The 27068-nt window shown below is 41.7% G+C and overlaps 1 protein-coding gene across 1 annotated transcript in view; it reads right to left on the bottom strand.

The window, feature by feature from the left end:
- Positions 1 to 27068, bottom strand: part of IQCH (IQ motif containing H) — a gene marked incomplete at both ends in the record, with an annotated part of 219690 nt that overhangs the window by 38713 nt on the left and 153909 nt on the right. The window contains 2 exons of the mRNA XM_079701075.1: positions 11346 to 11632; positions 15792 to 15912. Of these exons, the coding sequence (XP_079557201.1) occupies positions 11346 to 11632; positions 15792 to 15912 (408 nt within the window). The remainder of the gene's footprint in view (positions 1 to 11345; positions 11633 to 15791; positions 15913 to 27068) is intronic.

Below are 27068 nucleotides of genomic sequence, written 5' to 3'. Positions count from 1 at the left end.
TTGATAACATAAGAAACTATTCCTCACCAAATACACATTTTGATATCCATATGTGTTGGAATGTGAGATTGGATTTCATAAATCTAATGATTAAAAAAAAGGGCATTTATTCTGAAAGATAAAGCCCATAATAGAAATCTAGATGGCAGTTCTCTTACATTTCTGACCAGCTAGATGGGAATGAGTCTACCTCTGTCCACATCACCTCCAACCTTAGCCTGATACTCAGTGGTTATTCTAAACTCCTCTGACACTCAGGTTTTTGCCTGGGATTTTTCACCCAGCAGGTTAATCATTGTGAAATTATTATGGAGGGAAAAGCAGTAGCTACTTGTAGAAAGTGGTTTGGAGAGCCGACTTAACTATTCTTGTGGTGTCTGTTTTCAATGTTCCCATCCCGTGAATCCACCTTCTGGCTTAATGGCAATATGGCGCTCCCAGCTGTGGTGCTATGTACGGGCTTGCTCATTTAAACTCTTAAAGCTTAAAAATGGCTACCACAACACTGATTTTATTCCATTTCGCTTAGTCATTAACATTTAATGATTACCTTATGTGCTGAGCACAAGGATGGAATATATTTTAAAAAATAGGAGATGTGTTTTCTGGCTTTAAGCTGTTCGACTCAATTCAACAAGCATATTGAGGATATACAAGAGGAACATACATTTTCTTTGGTGGTGGTGGTTGAGGAGGGGGGAGAGACTTACATAGAAAGTCACCATCAATTCAGTGCAGTACCGTGGGGAATATCTGCTGTGAGAGAAGGAGCATGGGCTCAGCAGGCAGCTAAATCATGGTTTGAACCCTGGATTTGCCACTTAGTTGCCCTGTGACCTTGAACATGTCACTCTAGCCTCAGTTTCCTCATTTGTAAATTAGAGATAATAGTACTCACTTTTCAGGCGTGAGGATTAGGGACACTACATGTAAAATACATAACAATGTCTGGCACGTGACAAAACTTCAATAAATAGTTGATATTATCATTAATAATTACTCTGGCTGTCAATACTCTACCTCAGCTCTGAGAAGCTAGAGAATGAAGTGGCACTGATGGGGGATTAATTAAGGGAGGTTTCCATGAGGAGTTGGATTTTGAGACATGTTTCGAAAGAAGGGAAGTTGTATATTGATAGAAAAGAAAGGAAAGGCCAGTTGTAGGAATGAAGGTGGCACGTGGCAGGCAGGATGAGAATGCCTTTATTGAATATGGGAGTCACTAAGCAGGTCAGTTTGCTTGTTCTAGAGAGTACTTTGGACATGATCAGTGAGAAAAGCAATTAGTGCCACATGGTGGGAGAGGGATGGTTCAGGGTTGTTTTAAGAAATAGGTGAGGCCTAGAGCAAATTACCCTGTACTGTGTCACCTCAACCATATGGTTCAGATAAAATTAAATTAAAATGAATGCTAAGGACAGTTTCGAAATGGAAAATTTATCACACAAAAAGTCTTGACCGCAGGTGACAGCTGGAAGGAGGAAAGGGCCACTCAGCTTTGTTTTTGTGATGCTGGTGGACAAGTTGTAACCACGTGTATGTGGAGAATGTTTTGGTCTGTCTTAGCACCAGCAGGGAGACTTTTCCTTTCTCCCTACCTGAGGACCTCCTGAGTCCTACAGAACCGTGGCACCTCCTGAAAAGTTCAGGATGCAGTGTGAATGCGCACATTTGCCCTTCCTTGGCAATGTTTCTGGTGATTAAATTTAGTTAAAGACTTCCAAGTCCAGAGAGAAGTGCCAGGGTTTCATTCAAAAGGAAGCAAGGATCTCCACGGTGAGAGCAGTCATCTAAAGAAGTCCTGGGTGGGGCAACTAGACATAAACAGAGGAACTGGGTCTATTCTTTGTAGACCAACCAAAGTCCTACCCAAGAACTGATGTTTAGGCTTGGGTTCAATCTTTCTGAAGGTTAAGGTTTACAATGTAAGGGGGTTAACCCAACATTTAAGGACAGTCACATACGGTAAGATTGTATATAGCAAAGCTGGCCACTAGTTTACCTGCGCCATTAGTGTTAAGAAACAGAATTGTAATTTTCACTATAAAAATTATTGTCATCATTGCCTTTGTGCTCATTGCAGAAGTCATCATCCTCACCATCAACATTATTATTACTTGTATATTACAGGTCTCTTTCATTGACACAAGGATGCAGACCTTTTAAAGGGACAGGTCTTTTACTTTAACACTTCAAAACCCTTGGGATCTATTTTCCCTTCACTAGGTATTAACTTGTGATTTACAATGTGTCTATTATGGCATTAAAAAACACTGAATAACAGGCATTTCTGTTTATACTAAAGGCCTATAAATTTTAATTTAGATATACCCTGTTAACCTTCTTACATATAAATAAAATACCTTCCCTAAAGAGAAAAACTAAATCTCATTGAGGTCCCTTGGTGAATACCTTGTATATCTTGAAGACAGAGATAGGGAGATTTTGCAAATGAGAGTACTAGGGGGAAGCTTGGAGAGAAATATTCATTCATTCATTTAATAAATATTTATTGTGGATCTACTATATGCTAGACATAGTGCTAGGTGCTGGGTATATAGAAATGAATAGGAAGGAATTACGATATTCCGTAGACCTTGGTTTTTCTACTCTCTGAAATAAATATATTCACTATTGATGCTTATATATCACTTTGAGATGATAATGTTCATTGACTTTTAAAAACAATGCTAATTCAATTCAGATTCCACTCACAGTTTGAGAACCTGCTGAGGCCTCAGGTGACAGTTTTACATGTGATTATGCTGTTTGATTTAATAAGAACAGCACCTTATATCTGCTCAGCCTCTCAGAACACCCTGTGGTAAGGAGGGGAGGGATTCACCATTTGTGAATGAAAAAACGAGGCTCAGAGATGTCCAGTGAGTTGCCTAAAGTATCACAACTGCTAAGTGTAAAGACTGGGGCCAGAACCCCCTATCCATCATAATGAAAATATTTTCAGCTATCTCTTTTTTTTCTTCTATTCTAGGCCGATACATTTGTATTTAGAAACTCTTAGAAACAGTTTTCAGAATGTATGAGACAGTCTCTTATATACATCAGGGCTTTCCATTTTTGTCTTTCTTCATAGTTTGTGCTTTGTAACAAGTCTCATTTCCTTCTGTAGCTACATTATGTATCCAGGAAGGGCCATTGCTAGGAGCCTGCAGCTGTTTTTCATCTAAACTCTTTTTTCAAAATTGGATTTCCTTTCCTTTAAAAAGTTAATAACTATCAATGCTCTTAACAGAGATAGCTATTTCAAAAGTTTACAATTATCTAACAACAAAGGATTTTTTAACGTGGGGATTTCAACAGAAAGCACCTTTGCCCATCTATTTGTTTAGTGACTTTACATAAAAGGAACTGGAGAGTGATATATAGGGGAGTTCCTTGGTGGTCCACGGAGAGTGATACATAAATGCATATTTACATGAGGCAAGTCAGTCATGATGTTTGTAAGACTTATATCATCATTTTTTTCTCATGTGTGTTTTGTGCATTTCTACCACCGCCCTTCAGAGCATCTTTCCCATTTGGAATACACTCTTTTTTACCCTCTTTCAAATCCTAATTATCTTTCAGCTCAAATCCCACCTACTCTGTAAAAACTTTTCTTGATTGCTCCAAACAGAAGGCAGTTAAACTGGCATTGCCTTTTTGATGTCTCTTTCATTGTTCTATGTAGTTGTCACCTAAGCTTTTCCTTGTAATTCATTTTTCAAGTGTTTCTCCCCTGCTAGATTTTGAACTCCCTAAGGGCAGGCACTTCCACTTCTTTTGCATCTTTGCAGCCTCTCTTGTAACTACCATAATGTCTTATACATACTAGATGCTCAATAAACACTTGTTCTTTCCTTTAGAATTTCCCAAAAGTGAATATAAATAAGCTCAACAGATCTGGATGTTCTAGAAGTTCCCAAAGTCCATTCATCAGTTGGCTATCATGTAACTATCATTGTGTTAGACGTTATGACGAGGTAAAAAATGCAAGGACCAGTGCATTTTCTAGAGGCTTTACAAATCTCATGGAGGCAATGTTTATGCCTAAGAACCAGTAAGAGTACAAAACAATTGTGTGCTTGTGTATCAAATGGAATTGGGTGATGGATATGAAATGAGCTTCCTTGTGAAAGGGAACATGTCTTGTTCCCTCAGCATGCAGCATAGGGACTGAGTAGAGCCTGGGGAGGTATTTGTTCAATGAACATGTCAGTGTCTTTTCAATCTGAAGGCTTTGGCAGGTGCTTCACGTCCCTCGTGGAACTGAGTAGATTTTGCCCATCAAGGGCTCTTGCTCCAGGACCCACTGGGGTATGGAAATAGCTTTAGCTGCTCTTTGGGTAAGGGTTGGATCCCTCCCCTCATCCTCATGTGGGAAGGCCAGATATCCAAAATGACTACCTTATAGCTCCATGTATTCTGCACAGTCTCTGAAAGCTTGGCGTTTCCCCATTCCTAGGGTACTGGAATCTTGGACATAAGTCCACTATCGGGAGTGGTTTTGTACTATGCTCTTACCAGCTCCATTTCCCAGGGACTGGCTCTTTTCCTTTTATTCCCTGACCCTGACGTTTATTCAGTGACCCTGACATTCCCAATATTTAAACCCTACATTTCCAAAACTCTTCCTCCATTCTGCTACCCTAGAACCTCACTCTCATCTCAAGTCTGAACAAGATTTTCCATATTCTTATCTGGACTGATTCACAATAGTGGGCCTGTCCTTGGTGCACCACTGTCATTTTATCCATCTTTCTTTGTCTCCCAGTCCCCTCTGCTCTTATTATGACAGCATGGTAAGTTATAGGGGCCCAGTTGGGGCCAGACAGCAAGATTTTGAGATAGACTCAGTCAAGTCAGCTTTCTGCCTCCCACCTCTGTTGCAAGACACATGTGGATGTAAGTAAGGTCATGTATGTGAAAGTGCTTTATAATGATCATTATTTGTGATTATCATTATATATATATATATTTTATATTATTTATATATATATATTTCTGACTACAGATACATGCTTACTTTTGAGAATGCAAATGGGGAAAGCATAAACAACAAAACAGAAATAACTCTCTATACTAGTTTCCTATTGCTGCTGTAACAAACTGCTGTACATTTAGTAGCTTAAAGGGTCAAAGATGAGAAGTCTCACTGGGCTAAAGTCATGGTGTCAGGGGGCTTCATTCCCCCTGGAGGCTCTAGAGGAGAATTTGTTTCCTTGCCCCTTTCAGCTTCTAGAGGTCACCTGCATTCCTTGGCTCATGGTCACTTCCTCCGTTTTCAAAGCCAGCAGAACCCTTGTGATTACATTGTCCACCTGCATAATCCAAGAATATCTTCCCATCTCAAGATTACTAGGTTAACTACATACACATGTTACCATGTGTGGTAACCTTCACCAGCTTCAGAAATTAGGACATGAACATCTTTTCAGGGCCATTACTCTGCTTATCATACGCTTAATCCTCTAACCCAGAAATAATGACTTGTAACATCTTAGTGTGTTTCTTTAGGTTCTTTTTGCTCTGCATATATGTTTTTTCTTTTTATAAAATTGTTATCGTATTACATATATTGTTTTAGAATCTGTATTTTGCCATTCCACTGTTCTATGTAGAGTTTCTTGTTAAATATTATTCAAAACTTTAGTTTTACTGTTTTCATAGCACTTGATTCTATTCATCTATCATAATTTGCTTAACAAATTCTCTATTAGACTTTAGTCTATTTTAAGTTTTTTACTTCCCTTAATAATGTGATTAATATATGTGTACATAAATATTTATGAGTATTTCCTTGTGATATTTCTAAAAAGTGGATTCTTACTATTATTATTAAATTTTTAATACAAAAATACTATGCAAATATTACTGAAATAAATAATTTTTGAACTCAGAAGTCAAATAAGCTAACTGACTCATTTTATAGCTGATAAAACTGAAGATGATAGAAAGAAAGTGAAAAGCTCAAGGTAACATAGTAATTTAGAAAAGGGGCTTGATTTGACTATTTGAAACTTTAGTCTGATGAAGAGCATTACAAATAAACTTAAAACACAAATGACAGGGTTCAGTACCAACTGCAGCTGTGGTGAGTGAAGAAGACAGCAGGACTGGTTGGGAGATTAGTTACATTGAAGAAATAAATAAACTGATTGAGTAAATAAGTAAATATATTGAAGATAAAGAGACTCAGGTTTCTCACTGTTGGAGAAAGTATTTATTTGTAAGTGTGGAAAAAGGGAAGTCTAGAAAGAATCTTGAAGTGTTAAATTAGAATTAGAGATATTGGCAGGAATGCATGGTTTTAAAATATATACACTTACAGATATAGAAATGGTTATAGATGCATGCATGTATGTATATATGTATGTATATGCTTGTGTGTATGTGTATCATACATACATAAAACATATATTTTCTAGCTCTGTTCACTGAGAGAGGTCAGAGCAATGACACTCCAGTAGCAATGATAGCTCTAACAGCCCAGACCTTAATACCATCCTCCACTAAAAGGACCCAAAGCTCTTGGGCTGATCCTAGGTCTGTCAGAGAAAATGCAAAATGAACCTGGAACATCTCATTGTGCTGGGAAGTAAGACAATGCTCAAAAAATGATGGGGACACAACAAAAGGACACAAGAACCACACTGAAGGGTCTCCCACTAGCCAAATCTGGGACAACTTGAGCATCAAAATGATGAAAGTGTCAGGGCTTCCCTGGTGGCGCAGTGGTTGAGAGTCCGCCTGCCGATGCAGGGGACACGGGTTCGTGCCCTGGTCCGGGAAGATCCCACATGCCACGGAGCGGCTGGGCCCGTGAGCCATGGCCGCTGAGCCTGCGCGTTCGGAGCCTGTGCTCCGCAACGGGAGAGGCCACAACAGTGAGAGGCCCACGTACCGCAAAAAAAAAAAAAAAAAAAAAAAAAAATGATGAAAGTGTCAAAATACAACTGACTTAAGAGACTAGAACCTCACAGGTTTAAACTGGCATAAATACATACGTGCCTACATACATAAACGAAAGATGGAGAAGGAAAAACTTCCTTGCAGTAGATTTCCAACTAATCTATGTAGAAAGAATGATGGAAATGGAGAATTACCACTGTCATCATGGTGGCTGACTCAGGAGAAAGTTGGCAATGGATACTAAGTTTTGTGTGGAAATTTGATGAGGAATAAGACATTATTCCTTGGAACACCTTTCCATAAAATATTACTAATCAATTACAAAGGAAAGAACAGTGATTTTATGGTGGAGAAACATGGCTGGAAAAAAGAAAGAAAAGCCACAAGTGACAATCTGGAGAAGATGTTTGTAACATGTATAACAGTTAAAGGATAAGAGTTTCTTGTATACAAAGAACTACAAATCAGCATTTGTATTATAGTCCAATTTAAAAGGGGCAAAAGATACGATAGGGCAATTAAATCAAGGTATATAAATGGCCAACAGATATAGTACAGATGTTCATCCTCACTAATAATCAAAGAAATACTGAGGAAAACAAGATGCCATTTTTTCCCCCTGTTAGATTGGCAAAAATGACAGGTTGATAATATGACAGTCTCTTCATTGGCACCATAATGCATGTCAGTGAGAAGAGAAAATAGTGTTTTCTGAAGTGATGTCACTTGCAAAATGGCAAGAATATATACCAGTGATTTGGCAAATAATCTATTACATACAGAGAGTTAATGTACTTCCCTTGCCAATGTAGAAACTCCTTTTGGTGTACTCACTGAGAACTTCTTCCAACGTTCTACTGAAAATTGTAACACGAATGGCCATACACTCAAATATTAACAGGAAGAGACAAGGTGAAGTATTAGTATGATAAAATCGGAGAACCTTGGGTTAATATTCATTTATCCCACCCATCAACTAATCTCTGATCTCTTCTCTAAAAGCCTTAACACCACCATCCAACATCTGCTAGAATACCTCTATTGTTCATTCATTCATTCTTTCAACAAATAATTTACTGAACACCTACTCTGCTGGGGCAGAGATAGTGCTGAGAATTGAATGGGGAGCTAAAAGAGACATAATATATCTCCGCAGGGCTTCCCTGGTGGCGCGGTGGTTGAGAGTCCGCCTGCCGATGCAAGGGACACGGGTTCGTGCCCCAGTCTGGGAAGATCCCACATGCCGCGGAGCGGCTGGGCCCGTGGGCCATGGCCGCTGGGCCTGCGCGTCCGGAGCCTGTGCTCCACAATGGGAGAGACCACGACAGTGAGAGGCCTGAGTACCGAAAGAAGAAAAACAAAACAAAACAAAACAAAATATATATGTATATATATATATATATACATATATATATATATATATATATATGCAGGGAGCTTATACTGTACAGGGGGAGACAGCTTTAATCAGGTAATCATGTAAATAAGTCTTAAATTGTAACAAAAGCAAGTGGTATAAAGGAGAGGTACATGATGATAGGAGAACCTAAAACGGGAATTTGACTTTGTCAGGAAGTTCGGGGGAGGCTCCCCTAAGAAAGTGTGGCTGGAGCTGAAATATGATGGATGCGAAGGGGATTAACTAGGTAAAAGAGAAGAGGCAAGAGCATTTTAGGCAGAGGGGCAGCATGTGTAAAAGCCCTGTGGCAGGAGGTAATATGATGAGTACGGGGTTGGAAAAGAGAGAAAAAGAGGGGGAGTTAGGGTGAGCAAAGCCTGTCAAGGCACATGGGACAAGCCAAGTGAAATATGGGACCTTTGTCCCAGAAGCTGGGAACAGTAGTAAGCTCTGGGACAGGACCAGCTCTGTGTCTGGAGAAGATACCTCTCACTGCCTCGTGCAATTCTCCCTATACCAAACTTGAATAAATAAAAACCATAAGTCAGCTGTTGCCATAGTTCCATCTTCCCTACTGCCCCAGGGATCACATATTTAATCCTTGTTTCTCATGACAAGCATTTGGAGAGGGCAGCCTCTCCTGCATCTCCTCCCCTTGCTTCCTTGCCACCCAGCCCTTTTGCCAGAGGGCATTGTTCCTTTCCTCCCTCCACCCCAGGTTGATTCCTGAATGCCCTTCAGTTTGTCCTTTTCTCTTTCCATGTGTGGGCCTGAGAAAGGAATGTAAAACCAATGGAGGGTTCAGGAATGCAAATGGAAAATGATTATTGAACAAGCTGAAAACTGCTCAAAACATATAAACTCTCACTTTGAAACTATCATCTCACTGAAATGGAGAATTGCAAAACTGAGAATAAGGAATACAAAACAACTAAAGTCCATTTACAATGTTGGATGGCCAGAGGGTATCAGGAGAGGGCAGGCAGGAGGTTATTCCATCCTTTAGACAGAGTTGTGGTCACCCAACACTAATACAGGAGGAACTGAACATTTTGAAAAATAAGTCTCATGAAGTAGTAGTGAATTTAAACATTGTAATTTCTGGGGCAAAAGAGGTTAAAAATTATTTATCTATAATTATTATACATCAGAGGCACACATGTACACATGAAGAATCTCATGGATGAAATATTGAATAAGTAAAAGCATGTTGTAGAAAAATAATACATAGGACGTTACGATCTATAAAAAGTTTTAAAAGACACAAAATTAAACCACATATTAAATATATAAATCCATTACACCTGTAATCTGCCTTCACTGATCAAAGTCATTTTAACTGTTGCTATAAAAAAGTGCATGTCCTCCAAGCTGCACTTAGCCTAAACGATAAGATGTTTGCCTGAGATGTTTCCCAGAAACTTGGAGTCAGCTGTGTCTAGTTCAAGCTGAGCTGGTTAAGACTGGATAGGACCACTGACCCTCCAATTGGGCATGTGGGAGTGTCAGCTCAGTGACATTTTGACATCAGAAGGCCGAAAACTCCACCCTCAGATCATGCCAAGTGCCTCAAGTTTTTAACACGCCTGCCATGAAGCAGCCCGTAGCTCAGTAGTAACTCCTGTGCAGAATGACAATTCCCTCACCTTTCTCTTATTTCCAATCACCTGTCCCATCTCTCCCCAAGCCTACGACCACCATGCTCCTTTATCCCATAAATCTCTCATGCCCCTTGAGGCAGATTTGAGACTTGTTCTCCTTTCTCCTTGCTTGGCTGCCTTGTGAATAAACCCTTTCTTTGCTGCAAACATCAGCATTTCAGTGTTTTGGCTTGCTGCAATGCATGTCAGGCAAATGAACATGGTTGAGTAACACATTCACGTGCAGTAAAAGCATAAAGATATGAAAAGGAATAAAAGTCCTAATTGCAAGATGGTAGATACCTCTGGGAGGAGAAAGGGCCATGCAAGGGGGATTGGGAAGGAGTACACAAGACTGCAGGTGGTCTTGGTTCATTACATTAGTATTTAGACCTTTTTATATTTATGAAATATTTCCCAATACACTTTTTTTAAGAAGAAAAAATTGACCACCTAAGTTGCTGGTGAACTACTGATAAGAAAAGGAACAGAAACAAGAACTCTTACCTCCTTTTTAATGATTAACTTTCTATTTAAGAACAGATTCTAGAAAGGTTTACTCCCTGGATGGCATAAAGCAGTCTCACAATAAGATACAGGCAGAGCATTAATGGGCAAACTGAGGCCCCATCGGAATGAGTTGCAGTCATTTAAACTCCAACTGTACCGAATGAGAAGACCCTGGTGTATCAGCAGAACCAGCCTGAAACTAGCCCTATACTGTTTCTAACAAGAAACTGAGTTTTTCACAGACAACAGAACAAAACCACAAGTCATACAGCCAAAGTATGCACCGAGGAGAAAATTTTGACCTCAGACAACACCCAAAAGCAAAGTCTCTCTTCCCATGAAACCAAAGGACCTGGACATGACCGAAACCTGAATGCCAGAGCCCTTTCAGAAGCGAAGGGTCTGCTGTCCCTGAAGAGCCAGTGCTAAAGCCCCCTTTATCACACCTCACCATAAATGGCCAAATTCCAATGCCCTTCAGTGAAAACCTGCCCTGCATACCAACCCTCTTCCCCTAACTCGTAAAAGCTTGACCAAACCCCAGATCAGGGAGCCACAGCTTTGAGCCTTGCCTCCTGTCTCCTTGCCAGCTGACCTCGCAATAAAGCCTTTTCTTTTCTCAAAAGCTGGTGCCATAGTACTGTATTGGGTACTGCACCCATCGGGCAGCAAGCCCTTTGCTTGGTAACACTGGTCCTGTATTTACAGACATAAAGCATGGTCTCACCCAAATTGGCATGGACCATATAAATGCTGAATTTACAGTCAGCGCATCAGAAGAGCAGTGAATCTTAGAAGCTTCCTCACTGTCCCTGTTGCATAGGCATGGACGGTGTGGAGTCTTTACATATTTCAGTATTTCATACGACATCAAGTCGACTTACCTGCTGCTCCATGGTCCTTGGATCAATAAAAGTCACCAGGTTGGTAGAAAAGTAACCAATCACATTTTTCATTTTACAAGCATTTCCAATTTGAAGGCACAAAGAACTGAGAACTTGGGGATCCAATGAGGTCTGAGGCATGGTGGTCCCAGAGGAGATGAAGGGGCCTTCAGCATGAAACTGGTCCCCTGTTGACAGTATCCTGATTTCTCCATTGGGTTCTATCAGCATGTCCACTGTCAGGTTGGTGACGCTCTCTGAAGGGGGGTATGCTTCGATCACGCCTCCTGGGGGGAAAAGCATGGGTGAAAGGTGAAAGGACGAGCTCACGTGGACAATGCCCATTAGAGCAAGAGGAAAGAGCCCAGGCTTTGGCAGAGGGACTCAGGCTCAGAGCCTGCATCTGCCATGTCTTGTGAGACTTTGGGCAAGTAGTTTCAATTCTCTGAACTTCCTTTCCCTCATTTTTAAAATGGGCATAATAAGACCTACCTCACCAGACTGTTGTGAATCTTCGTGATACTGTGTCTATAGTATTTAGCCCAATGCTTGGTGTATAGTAGGACTCAATGAATGGTAGTTTTTTGTTTTTTTTTTTGCTGTATGCGGGCCTCTCACTGTTGTGGCCTCTCCTGTTGCAGAGCACAGGCTCTGGACGCGCAGGCTCACGGGCCCAGCCGCTCCATGGCATGTGGGATCTTCCCGGACTGGGGCACGAACCCGTGTCCCCTGCATTAGCAGGCAGACTCTCAACCACTGCGCCACCAGGGAAGCCCTGAATGGTAGTTTTGATCGTAACTAGGAAGACACCATAAAGATCATCAAGCCTATGCCCATTCAGTACATAAACAGAACCTGAGGACTATAGCAAATTCCTCAGGGGGAATTAACTGCCCACAGTCCACAGTTTGTACCTTGATGACCACTGCACTTTCTGTTGAACTTCACTGCTTTTTGAAATTTTGACAGGTTAGGGCTTTTATCAGGCATAAGAGAACACTGGCCATTATGTCAGCCAAAGGACTTCTATATATAGCTGGTTGTTTTAAAATATAGAGCCAGGAGATGCTGCCATTCTTGAAGAACAGGTAAGCTTGCTCCGTGCTGATAATGGGAGCTTCATAATTTATCTTATTTTACCTTTTGCTCCAAATAACAAAAATCATAGAGGCAAATTTGATGTTCATAGCAACAAATTAGCCCTGGATAAATTTGTGGCCCAGCTCATTGGTGTCCACAAAATTCACATAGCCCTATTTTCTAGGCCTAACTTGTAAATCTTACTGTATATATCCCTTTTATAGAAAAAAATTTAAATATTATTTGTGAAGAATTAGATAACATAATTTAAAAGTAAAAACAATTAAGTGTTCCTAGACAAGGCAGCCTCTGAAGCCTGACAGTATTAAGATAAACCTGGCCTGTATTTCAAGAATTTGCTGGGAGGTGACCTCTGCCCACAAGCTTTGAACAGCATATATGGTTAAATCCTGAAATTTTAACAATTCTCAAATGCAGCCATCTGTTACTTTATACAAAAGGCACTTTCTTTAAATGTCTATAAATGTGGTTGGAGCTGGTCCTAAAGAAAACTGAGTTTCAGAAGGAAAACTGATTTTTCTGTTGGTTTGAGATGTGCTTTTCTTTAAATGAGGTTCCTATTGTGTGCTGTACCCAAATACCGGTTGCCGGGGATTTAGCAAGGTAAAGGTAACAAAACAGCAATGACACAATGCACAAGAAAAAGCAAAAAAACCTATTGAGTCTCTCTGATTCAGAAAACTTTGTGGCTTTAGCTATCACCTACATTTTGAAAGATGGTGCTTCAGTGAAAACACATTGTCCTTTATAGTTACAAGATTATTTTACTTCAAAGTAGCTTATTTGTATTGTCTTCTCAGCAATAGAACCATGGTTTTTTCACTGTTAATTTTTTTCCTTTTGAAGCAATTAATTCCTCTTTTAAAAATGTATTGCCTTTGATATAATCCTATGACAATGTAGAAATCAAATCTATAGCACACTTTGTGACCATAAGCACACTTCAGAGAGTAGAAATGAAATGAAACAGGCAATAGGGGAAGATGGCAGGAGATGGTGGCCTAAGCGTCAGGAAACCTGGGGGAAGGCCTCTCTCAGCCAGTGAGCTTTTATGCAGGGCCTGCTGTATGCACTGGGCTCAGAGCCCGGCAGAGGTTTGAAAACACATGACTTACCAGAACTGGATTTTTGAGACATGCTAAAATTGTAGGATCTAACTGTGTTCCCATTCACCACGAATTTGTTGTGTGATTTTGCCCTAGTCACTTCCTAGCTTTAAGACTCTTTCTTTGTCTATAAAATTGGCTCAATAAACCTTGTTCTGCCTCCCATAAATAAGCACTGTGATTACAACACAGCTGGTAGAGAGGAAGAAAGGATAGAGATGAAGGAGGTTGAGGCAAAGCCTAAGCTTGTGGTTATACAGCTCAGGTGAGACAGTGGCTAGGAATACCCTTTCTAATCTACAAAGCTCCCATGAAAATAATAGATTAGAGGAAGGTTTGCAGACTGACCTTATAAGATCTGGAAACTTCCTAACATCCTGTCCTGTATGGACCTGAGATCTTCATGGTCTTACCCTCCTAACTTAAAAAAATCCTTTATTCTTAACCATTTTTTATTACATGTACCTTATTTTCTTCCATTTATGTATGGGGTTGACTCTTTTAGCTTTACTTTTCTGGCAGTGGGTGCATGTGGAAATTTGTAGAATCACAGAAATTTAGATTTGAGAGGACATCAGAGATTGTGCATTAAAACTGCCACCCTCCGCTTCTCCCTGCACCAGTGAAGAATCCTTTTTCAGCATTCTTGTTAGATGGTGGGCCGTCCAACGCCTTGCTTAAATAATTCATTAACAGAGTGTTTACTATGCCCTTCCACCCCACTCTGCCTTGCAGTATATTCCAATGCCCAACAGATCTGTCCTTTTCCATGCGATCTCATACCCTGAGCTAGGAGGTATTCCTTGGTAAATATACCCATTGGCTTTGGCCAAGACTCCTGGAGCAGCACAGGGGTAGCCTTTTATTGGCTCTGCTATGTAATTGCAGAGTGATTCGGGGTGAGTTACTTAATCTTTTGTACCTCAGTTTCCTCCTCTATAAAGCAAGGGTGATAATGGTACCCACCTCATAGGCCTGTTGGGAGCATCAAAGAAATTAATATACGTGTACTTAGAATAGAGTCTAGCACATAGTAAGCACAGACTGTGCTTGTTATGTTATCTTCACTGTGCTATTCTCACTACTGGGTTGTTGCTGCTGCTGTTGTTAGCATCTGATATAATATTATTATAACACTATTATATATATATATATATATTTTTTTTTTTTTTTCCGGTACACGGGCCTCTCACTGTCGTGGCCTCTCCCGTTGCGGAGCACAGGCTCCAGACGCGCAGGCTCAACGGCCATGGCTCACGGGCCCAGCCGCTCCGCGGCATGTGGGATCTTCCTGGACCGGGGCATGAACCCGTGTCCCCTGCATTGGCAGGCGGACTCTCAACCACTGCACCACCAGGGAAGCCCAACACCATTATATATTCATGTTAATATATTATCATCGTTTGACAGTGGTAAAGAGTGGAAGGATATCTTCTGTGGTCTGTATTCTAGCCTTCTCTTATAATTCATGTGGGTAAGCATATAGGAATATCTGCCTTACACTGTAACCTTCTGGAGAGTGAGGGGCAATGTGTGGCCGTGCCTCGGTGTAGCACTCCCACAGGACCTCTCCAACTGGGGATAAGCAGCATTTGCTCCATTCATTCCCTCATCCACTGACCTCCTAATGTCATTGGAAAATTGAGGAGAAGTCAAGAGGAGGATGATGAAAGAAACAGAGGCTGACTTTGCTCCAGGACTGTAGAGGATCTTATTTACAAAGTCTACCTTCAGAACTGGAAGTGAGACCATTTCTGCTCTCCTAGAAAATGGAAGGAGAAACTAACATTTCTTAAAGACTTATTTTGAGTCAGGCTCCATGGTAGGAACTTTCATATCTGTATTTCATTGAATCCTCCCAACAACCCTGTGAAGTAGGTGAGGAAACTGGGCCTCTTAGGGTTTAAGAACCTACCTCAAGGTCAAGGATGAGATCTAAGCCCAGGTCATCTGATTCCAAAGCCTATGTCTCAGGAGAAGTCTGTGGTGCAAAAATATGGTCAGAATCTTGAGCTATGCATGGCATGCTTGGTATGCTCAGTTCCTGCTTACTTAAGGGCTGAGTGCAAGATAAATATTTAGGCAAAGTTTAAAAGAGAAAGAAAGTCTGCTTGTAGGAGCACTTTTCTAAACCAACACAAGAGTTGCAAGGTATTCAAATTGGCCCCAGCTTGACCCAAAACTAGAATTCAAGGTTGTGCAGACTAATCCTCAATAGAAGCTTTACAGTCTTATTTACCTTGACTGAGAAATGTTTGGAGGAATTTCCTCCATGTCGGGAACCGTTTCTCATTGACTGGCTGTGCGTGCTGTGCTAAAATGCCCGCCAGCTCCTCGGAGATCTTCACCAAAGCTGGCTCCTGCAGAAACAAATTAAATAGAACCACAAGCAATTTTACTACAGAAATGAAAACTGCTTGTGGAGTGATTAAAAACCAGGCCTCCAACAGGCAAAAAAAATGTGGTTACTGTTTACCCAGAGTCAGAAAGCCATTTTGAAAATATTCTCTATTTTTCCAGCCATTTCAATTTTCATATTTCAAAGTGACTTGGCCCCTAAATATTGCTGCTAATCGTGCCTGTTGTCTCCAAAAGGCAGCCTTCTGTCTGGGCATCAGGCAACCCCAGTTTCAGACCCACAGCAGCCTGACCAATGGCATGTCCTCGAGCACTGTGCCTCCCTACTCTGGGCCTCAGTTTCCCATTGTGTAAAAGGTGGGGTTCGGGCTTCCCTGGTGGCACAGTGGTTGAGAGTCTGCCTGCCGATGCAGGGGACACGCTCTCGTGCCCTGTCCAGGAAGATCCCACATGCCGCAGAGCGGCTGGGCCTGTGAGCCATGGCCTCTGAGCCTGCGCGTCCGGAGCCTGTGCTCCGCAACGGGAGAGGCCACAATAGTGAGAGGCCCGCGTACCGCAAAAAAAAAAAAAAAAAAGGTGGGGTTCACTACCTTCTCCCTAAGGTCCTTCAGACTGGAATTTTTTTTTCATTAAGAAAGATTTTATTGATGTATAGTTGATTTACAATGTGTTAATTTCTTCTGTAGAGCAAAGTGACTCAGTTATACATGTATTTATATTCTTTTCCATTATGGTTTGTCACAGGATATTGAATATAGTTCCCCGTGCTCTACAGTAGGACCTTGTTGTTTATTCATTCTATGTATAATAGTTTGCCTCTGCTCCTCCTAAATTCCCATTCCTTCCCTTCCCTGCCCACCGTCCCCCTTGGCAACCCAGATGGGAATGTTTTTTATACTGTGACCCTAACAGAGCTGATCTTGGGAGAGATCATGGACTTGGCAGGGTCTTTCTTGGGCACCTTCATCTCTTTAAGCCGTGCCCATTCCCCCTGGTTGGGGGGCCTCCATGTAACGCTGGTATCAAAGCCTTAAACCATGGCTGACCCTGTAGAGGTGGGATTTTCGGAGGGGGCAGGTTGGAAGAGTGAGGTGGGGAGGGGGGCTGGCCTCAGTCACCTGATGTGCCCCACTAGGTCATAGCCTCATCTGCCAAGATGTGAGGCTGGCCCCACGTCATTGTACAACAACCCCAAACTACAGAGCATCCTGTCAAAATGAAAACAGTAGGAAACCCTCTGATGAATAAGAAACCTGGCTTTTTGACATGAAGAGACTCGGTTTGTCGGAACATTTTGTTTTTGTTTTTTTTGGGAAAGCCTTAGACTATCTAAAATTTTTTAGATAGAAGCCACCTCTTCAGATATTTTTTCTCTCAGAAGAAGAGCAGGGCACTAGACATAAAACATTTGATGGGCAGGATTCATATTCAAAATATGGGACATTGACAAGAAAAACTCAGGCTTGCTTTGGGTTGCTGGGGAACTTTCTAATCTGTGAGTGAACATCAGTATTTGGAAGAATCAGAAAAGAATCAGCTTTGGCGAGTGGGGCAGGAAGGAATCTTAGAAATCATCTGTACAGCCATTTATTTTCAATTTCCCTGCCTTTAAAAAGTGATTGTCCTCCCCCCTCCCCCAGCTCCTTGGAACATCTGATTCATTCTGGGTCCCGTGCCCTCTGAAAATCTACAATAGAAGACAAATAAATATCTGAGAGTACACTCTAGGCAGGTCCCAGTAACCTGAATAATTTCTGAAATATCCAGAAAATCCTGGTGGTAGAGTCTCATTAGTTAGCTTAGTAAGTGCTTGACGTACAAAATAAAAATGTCATGAGGAAGGGAGAGTGCCGCCGCCCACCCTTGTTCAGGGTGGCTCTCTGCACAGTTGGGGGTCGTGAAGAAGGGCTGGGGAAGCCAGCTTACACAAGGAGCCTCTACCTTGGGAGTTAATAGGCAGGGAAGTTGCTGTCAAAGCCCGAGCATTTCGTATCCTGCACAGTTTAGCACAGTTTACACCTCCTCTGCTCTTTCCTGTACATTACCTCATCTCCCCAAGGCCCTGCATCTAAACCATAAACAAGCACACAAAACACGCAGTTCCAACAACCTGGACCCCGCTTCTTGGTTCCTTCTTTGAGCACTGTCCTCCACACCCATCTTTCTTTTTGTTTTACACTTGTTTCAGTTAAAACCATCCTACTCTATCAAAAAAGACCAACTGTCTCTGCTTCATGCAGTGCCCCAAAGCTGGGACGATGAAGCACGTCTGTAGGTTCCCACCCTGCTTGGGAAACTAAATGTCAGGGAAGGAACCCATGCAGGGCAGGCCCTCTACCAGGACAGTGGAGACTTCCTTTTTGTTCTGCCCTGATTAAAGGGCCCTTTCTGCCCTGTTTCTGAAAGGTGTTGAACCATCTGTCCAGTGATCTGCTATCTGCTATCACATCAAGTCAGTTCAAGAGAACTAATTCATTTATTCATTCATTCATGCAGAAAATGACAGGTACTTAGACTAGTCAGAATCACTGAGACAGACAGTGGAATGATAGTTGTCAGGGGGAGGGGGAATGGGGAGTTAGTGTTTAATGGGTACAGGGTTTCAGTTTTATAAGATGAAAAGAGTTATGGAGATGGACGGTGGTGATGGTTGCACAACATTATGAATGTATTTAATACCTTTGGACTGTAGACTTAAAAATGATTAAGGTGGTAAATTTTATGTTATGGGTATTTTACCACAATAAAAAAAATTGAGGAAAAAAATTACAGAATGTCAGGCCTAACTGAACTAAGGAAAAAGAGTGTTTATGTGTTGGGGTGCGGGGAACATAGAGATGGAGGTGAGATAATGAAGGAGTATGTGAAAGCTTTGCCACCTAAGTCTTGAAACTAGATCTCTATCTGTTTAAGGATTAAGTCAAAACTCCTCAGTACGACACACAAAGGCCCTCTGTGACCTGGCCTCTGATTCCTAATGTAGCCTCACTTCTCTCCTTTCTGGCTTTCAGTCTCGCCCCAAACTGCCCTGGCTCAGTGTCTTTCCTCCGCCTTCCTTCCTCCCCTGCCTCACCTAGCTGACTGCTCCTCACTCCCTCTGAGTTAGTTCCAGTCATCCCTCCCCCAGGAAGCCTTCTCTGCCATCCCTGTGGGGTATCCTTTCCCCATGCTCTCCAGTTCCCCGGGGGCTCCTTAATGGCGTGGTCAGTGGCTTTGAGGTCAGGCTCCCCAGCGCTCGGCACAGGGAACACTCAATATTTGTGGACTGAGTGGTGGCGGTGATAAACACAGGGACCCAGCCCCGAAGAGCTGAAGTTACAGAATAAGGGAAAATGTGAAACCTCGCAACAGGCTCCCTCCTTGCTGCTCAGGGACCACCTGGGGGGATGACTATTTAAGAAGCACCAATTCTTCCTGGGTGGATTTTATGAGATTCCCGGCCTCTGAGGGGCACTGGAAAGATAAATGAGGTGACATTTATGAAGTGTCACCTCTGATGCAACATGCTATGTGAGGGCCAATAATTAACTTGTGAGGCTGTAGCTTGCAAGAGGCATCTAGACACTGTGTCAGGCTGCCCTCACTGCCTCTGCTTACAAAGCCAGCCATTCTGCCTTGATCTACAGCGTTTGCGCTGCATACAAAGCCATAGCAAGGGGGTAAATTTCCTAGAGGAAAGTCTGCTGTGGAAATTGTGTCCCATCATGAGAAGTACAGGGGTGAAGGCACTTGCAGGGCGACATTCGATAGGGGATGCTGAGGCACACAGATGCAGCTTGGGGCCATGAGGAACTCTCTAAGAAAAAGATACGCAGAGGAATAATGGGGTGGGAGGTATTAACTGTTCAATTTATTTCTTTATTTTGAAAGCATCTGATAGGAAATAGAAGGATTATACTAAGAATGGCCTTAGTTCCAATGAAGAGACATCAGATGCAAGTTCTCAGCTTGGGGGGAGTTTCTGTTCTCTAGTGTTTATCATTTTGCATAGTTCGAACACAATTACCACAACTTTAAGGGCAGATGCTGATAACGGAAGATCTGTAGCTATTTGGGCTTATTCTGTTCAGAGTAAGCTTAAGTACACACTGATGCACACAGACACAGATGTACAAAACCGTGCCACACAAACCCCCAAATTCATGTGAATCATCAGAACAGTATTCATAAAATACTTTCTCTTGTCACAGCAGGCTCACATTCATTATCTCCTTTGGTCCTGACACCAACACTCTGAGGTGGGCCAGCACAGGATTATTTCCCCTGCTCTACAGATGTGAAGTAGAGGCCCCTGGAGTGAGGAGGCTTGTGCAAGATCACTGGCTGAGTTGTCAGATTCTGTTATTGGGTGGTTTTCAACATGTGATTGAAGACAGTAAACAACGGAGTTGGGGGAACCATTGCTAGTTTGCCTTCTTCCCCACTGCTCTTCACCCTTGCAAAGTGTGTGTGTGTGTGTGTGTGTGTGTGTGTGTGTGTGTGTATAGAATATCTGTTACAAGCCAGCAACCGGGGCACAGATTCTCTATCTTACATACTTATGAAATGAGTAGTTCAATGAGGCACATCAAGGTGATAGACTACTGGTTAGTGTTTCAGAGAGTTTATCACCCATATGGAGCAGACCGTTTAGAGCTAACAACTCTGGAGGTGTGGAAAGGAAAGCTTAGACCTCATGGGTGATAAACAAATGTTAGAAAAATACCCTACACTTCTTGAAAAAAATCAATTCCAGATCTTCATTCCATTATGATGGCACTGGCTCTGGCAATGCACATTAGCTGCTGGCCTTCGTGGAGCTAACAGCTCTAGAGCAATTCCCATCCAGGAGGAACCTGAGCCGCATCTGTGCCACTGCATAGCCTTGTCACCCAGTATCCATATTTACCCCTCAGAGTGCATCAGTGATAGTCGTGACCTTGGAGTGTTCCAGGATAACTTCAGGGCCTCCATCAGCCTGACCAATGCATCCTAGAGATTCTTGTCTATCAAGCATGGACCTTGCCTCTCAGCTCTCTCTCTTTTTTCTATCAGGAAAGTATAAATTTGAAGGAAGAGATATTTGACTGAAAGAAATTCAGGATATCTCAGGGGAAGCTGCTAGCATATCCAATTTAATATTGCCCTCAATGACTAAAGCTACTTCAAGCTCCAGAGAGTTAACTTTCCCAAGTAAATTCTAAGTGTGTGTGTGTGTGTGTGAGTATGAGTGTGTGTGTGTGAGTATGAGTGTGTGTGTGTGTGTGTGTGCATGTGTGTGTGTTGGGGAGGATGAGCAAGGAGGAAGAAAGAATACAAATTAGAATGCTCTATATATCAATCTCACCAATACTCCTTTTATTTCAGAAGCTTCTTTGCTGGATCGGCAGTGGTGAATTAAGTAAAATAACTTCTCGGCTAATCACCTCCAATCTCTCACATCAGACACTGGTGGTGTTCAAAAGAGAAACCAAGGGACCTACCTAGATGATTCTGCTTTATAGAGCCTTCTGATATCCCTAAATGGAGGAATAGGGCCAAAAGTGCAAGACAATCACTTGAAAAACTAAGCAAGAATGTCAATGTTGAAAGAGGCCATCTGGAACATCTAAGACAAATGCCTCATGTAACAGAAGAGGGGATAGTGCTTCTACACTCATACAGTGAGAAGACAGGAGCTCTCTGGCTGCCTCTGGCTCTGGGGTGAGTGGTTTCCACCACCCCTGCTGCCTCTTTCAAAGGGAAGTGTGGGTTCCATGAAAGGTGCTCAGGATTTGAAAGGCTAGCAGCACAGAGATGGAGAGAAGGGAGGGATTCCTAGCTTGAGGGTGAATTTAGGAAGGTTACTTTGCTTGCACAGGACACTTTTTACCACTATGGTTATTTTTAAGGTAAAACAATAGCTCTCTCTTACTGAAAGCTTACCATGTGGTAGGTCTGTGCCAGGGATTTTATATTTATTATCTCAAAGCCAGTCTCTGAAGTAGTAATTATCATCTCCATTTCATGTCAGACACCCATGAAGTAGCAAACTGGGATTCAAATCTAGTTGCTACCAGTATGCCATAGTGCGATGAGATCTGGGTCTGTAACTGCCATCAGTGGGCATTGATGGTCCATCTGGGTCAGATTTAGATCATCCACATGTGATGCTAAGTCTGTGCTGTCAAATTTATGACAAATGGTAGAATGGACATCTGTTGTTGGCTGCCTAGTATCTTTGTCCCCTCGTTCCAGGTAATGATATCCCCAACTTCCTTTCAGGAACTGTCCCTAACCCATTCTTAGCTATGCAAGAATTGAGAGTGACTCCACGCTTAGCTCCAGGGATGGGCCCCTGGTTAGCAAAGCCATACCCTGGCCACAGTGATTGGTTCAGGAGGGGCACATGACCCAATTAGGCCAATCAAGTGTTCGGAAACACTTGCTGGGGCCTTCTGAGAAAGAAGCTTTTATGCTCTTCTGAGAATGCTGCCTAGTGAGATGTTCTCTCTTCCTATTACCTTGACCAGGGACAAGCTCTAGGAGCTACTTGACTAAGGACAAGCTCCAGGAGCCGCTGGCAGCCATCTAGCGACCCTGGGGACAGCCAGCCTTAGGATGGAGCAGACATTATGCACAGTACGGAGGAGTGATGGAAAGTAACTGGGTCCTTAGTGATACTGAGCCACTGGATTAAGCCTTGTCTGATGCCAGAGCCAATCTCTGGATTTTCAGTTAGCTGAGATAATAAATTCTCTTTATTTTTTATTTTTATTTTTAAAAATTAGCTTTATTTTTAAAGTCATTTTGAGTTGGATTTTCTGTTATTGAATATTAAACATTTTAAACTGATACAAAGGGGTGGGCCAAACCATGTATCCACAATCCATGCTGGATGCTTAAGCCAGCAAATACTCTGATCACTCTGTGCATTGGTTACTCTCATTCTGCAGTCAGTAGTGAGGTTTGCACTCATTCCTTTCCATTAAAATCATTAGCAATCGTCCCTCTTTAGAGTGCAAAAATAGGCTGAGAGGATGAAGAAAAAATGAAAATGTCTTCAGCAAGTCATAAACTACTTCCCTCACCTACTTAAAGTTTAAGGACTACCTTAATACTCCATGTTTAATTGTTAATTGAGAGGTTAAAAATCAAAAATGCCAATTTTGCCTTCGATGAGATGGAAAATTATGCTGCTGTAGAAGGTAACATAATGTAAAACAGCCAACATTACCAAGGCACACAAATGCTTTTGGTATGTAAAATTGCTTTGTAAAATATTTGCTCCATCTGCTGAAAGCGGCAAAGACAATTTTCCCTTGATAGCTAATGGCCCATCTTGGCTGTGTGGCAAGTGATTCGCTGCGGTGGCGGCTCTCATTAAACAGAATGGTGAAAATGTGGTATATAATTCCATACTTATGTAGCATTATCCACTCGCTGCTTCTCGAGAAGTCTGTCCCTCATTATCCAGGCCTCCAACTTGCACCAACATGCAGGCCTAGCAGTTGATTTGACTCGAGAAGTGTTTTGTCCAACTGAGGCACATATGTTGTGCCTCCATTCCAAAGCTCAGCACAACTGCTTCGCCCCGACCAGAAACGCTAGAGAGGTTCATTCCCTTTCAGCTTTCCGGCTCTTCAACTGCTGTTTCTTTTTTCCCCTCTCCACAGGGGGCCATGATTTTCTTTTTAGGCTCACCCTGTTGCGCTGCATGCTGGGGGTTTCAATAGATAAAGATTAAGCATTTCTTGAAATTCTTACTTGAACTTTGCACATACACAAAAGCAGGAAAAATTTTTCCCGTGGGCCAAAGCGGCCACCATAAAAGCCCGACAGGCACTGCCCTTGGTTCATGGTGTATGTGGTCGTCTGTGATCACGTTCTTTAAAGGAGTTGTTTACACTATACTCTGAATTACTTCAACATCTGCTAAAAGAACAATTAAAAATAAATAATCCAGGGTGGTTTAAAAAAAGAAGAATATGTTCATGTTTTGGGAATGATATTAAAAAGTAGTTACAGCAGCAAGTGGTAGATTTTTTAAAAGATATTTTAAATGTTGGACAATGGGTTTAAAGGCAATTATATTAAATATGAGTGACATCAAGTAAAAACATATGACTGTTTTAAAGATTACACAATATTTTAAAGCAGAAACCACGCAGTTTAAAAATCAACCGTAAATGGTAGTGGCCATAATTATTATTATTGACAATAGGTTTCTTTCTTTCCAGTTAGAGAAATATCTCTGGTTGCGAAAACTGCATATGCTGGAAAAGCTCTTTAGTTGAAAATTAAAAACAAAAGAAAACACATGTGCCCTTTGGACTTGATTTTTCATTCAAGTAGTGGGGAGTGGGGTGAATTTGTCGACCGAAATGGGAGACTATCAGGAGGACTTATATTTTAATTTTATACAAAATAAATGGGCAAGCATCTGCCTTTCTTAATCGGATTCTGTACCTTCTTTGATATTTCCACGTGTACAGAAGTATATACTTGAGGCGGATGTGATAGCATTATATATTTAGTATTGTTGTTTTTTCTACAGACCTGCTTATTAAAATACCAGGGTAGTAAATCAGTGAATTCCAAACGTGAGGATTTTTTGTTTGCTCTGGCACAATTACGCGAAAGTCTGGGTCTTCTCAAGGGCATCCCTCTCTCACCAAGGGGCATGGAGGACAGACGACCAGAAGCAAATGGCGCAGTGGCCGGCAGAGGAGAGTAAAACCCACTCTGAATCTGTTCCAAATATCTGTGCCTGCTCTGTGGCTTCAAGCAGATATTTCCAAAAGAACTCCAGTAGGGACTTCTGTATGTGAAAACATAACCAATTCTTGTTCCTCTCATCTTTTGCTTTATTCCGTCCTTCCACGCTGTTATCGCGAAAACTGGTAGTTAAATTCAATTGATTCAAAATATTCCGGATCCATATGGCCGCCAACCCTGGAGCTGAGGCGATAGCGCCTCACTGCTGTTCTCAAGCATTTGCCTCTCCCCTAGTCCCCAGATGGTGGGAGTAACATTTAAACCTCCTTTTCTCTGCCTTGTACAATAGACCTTGGCACCATTTCAACTGTTTACTCCGGTAATTAACAGCTCTGATACCACAACAATTACAACTCCTATACTCTCACCACAATAATGCTATGAATTAGTGAGAGCTAATGGCTGGAAGGTAGAGGGTTTCCAGACTGTGAGATCTGTGCATTTTTAGAATAAAATAAAAGGTACAAACAGCATGCTTGCAGTAGACAATGATTACCTAGTAATTAGTTTACACAAAGCTTCCTATTTAATGGCAAAACGCTGTAATTAACGTGTGACAGAAAATCAAAGGGTACTTTGTAAGCATATGAAAAATTAACACTGCAGGCCCATAGCTTTATGTACTGATTAGAAGCATATTAAATCAATAGGACACACAAACCAACAGCTTGTATAGCTGATTATTATAGGTCCTCAGAAGGGGGACCCAGCTTTCATTTAACTTGGGGAGGCAATTTTCCTTCTCCTGTCATCTTCCTCAGGCACAGAGAAGCACCTCACACCCAACCCTGGCAGCTTCATGAAAATAGCCATTGAACTGGAAGAAAACATTCTAAGTCATTTTCACAGATAAGGAAAAATATGTAAATGACTAAGACTTTCCAATGATTGCGGTGACGTGCTGCTACACTAATTAGAAAAGACACCAACTGGAACCAGAAAATGAAACAACCGGGTCTCAATCTTGTGGTCAGAAAAATCTCTAATTTATCAGGTCAATGCCTCTTTATACAACATGTAGGAAGTTTAAATAACTGGAATTATTTTCTGTTTTCAAATTATAAGAAACCAGGCTGCTGTCAAGGTTTATTCTTTTAAAGGCATTATCTGGGTAAATCATTGGGTAGGCACAACTTGGTCAACATTCTGTATCCGCAACAGCCACAATCCTACGTAATGATAATTGATGCATAGAACAATGTTCTGGAAGCCTACAAGATGCTACAGGACCTTCTGAATCACCATAAAAAGATTAAATTGTATGTGCTTGTTCAATATTACCTACAATTTAATTGTAATGCAATTTTATGGTAATATTAATAACAAGTAGCATTTCTTGAAGTCTTATGTGCTAAGTACATTGGTAGCCAATCCACAAAGGTTATCTCATTTAATTCTCACTACCTCCCCAGGAGAGAGGTACTAATATTACTTCTCTTTACAGTTGAAGCTATAGAGACCTGGAGAGCTGAAGTGATTTGCCCATGGTTCCCTCCGAGTATCCTCCGTGTGCCTAGGCTATGGAACCCACGAAGCCAGGCCACCTCCTACTTATCCTGAATGTTCAATTATTCATACTAGCCTATTCCAAACCTCATTTTGCTTCAAAGGAAGTTTACATGTCAATCTGGAACAGGAGACTAAAAACAAACAAAATATGTGGTTGCTTATCCAAAAAACAGGGTTTTAAAAACTCACTATATTTTTAATGCTATGTCTGATTGTGAAGATAGGCTACTTACTCTAAGCTCTGTGAGAATTTACAGGTTCACTAAAATGATCTTGCTAGTGTACTAAGTTGAGAAAGGCATTGAAAATTTGTCACCCCCATGAACGATCAAAGGGTGATATCTAAAACTCACTCTCCTCACCCATGCACATAAGTAGGTATGTGAGGCAGTTAGGTTGCAAAGCCAAATCCTACAGGCCCCCCAACAGGGCCTCTTCTCTGAAACTATGAGGTGTGTGTACCAATGGCCCTCTTACATCTCAGCCTGCTGGCAACAGGACAGTAGCTCTCCTTTCAGAAAGGAAAGTGAAGAAATTTGAGAGCAATAGCTGTAGGATGTTTGTGTTTCCCACAAGTCTCTGTAGAAAGCAGACAATCTGCCACAAGGGCAGCAGGCCACAACGGCAGGGACCTGAGGGAGAACACTACTCTAAGGCTTTCAAACAACGGGTCTTTTCTAAATGGATTCAGCTCAGTGTGGCAAGGGCACGGGGCCAGGAGGAGTGGATGTGTGTTCCAAACTAGGTGCGGATCATTTACTAGCTATGTGAACTTGGGCAAGTCACTGCACTTCCCAAGCATCAATTTCTCCATCTGTAAACAGAGTGACAGTACCTTCCGTATCAAAGTGGTGTGGAAGTAAATGAGTAAAAACTTCCGTTTTTTTTCTGAGATTGAATGAGTCAATTCACA

Source organism: Hyperoodon ampullatus, assembly GCF_949752795.1.
Source record: "Hyperoodon ampullatus genome assembly, chromosome: 3".
Classification (NCBI taxonomy): Eukaryota; Metazoa; Chordata; class Mammalia; order Artiodactyla; family Ziphiidae; genus Hyperoodon; species Hyperoodon ampullatus.
This window is presented reverse-complemented; position numbering and strand designations above follow the sequence as displayed.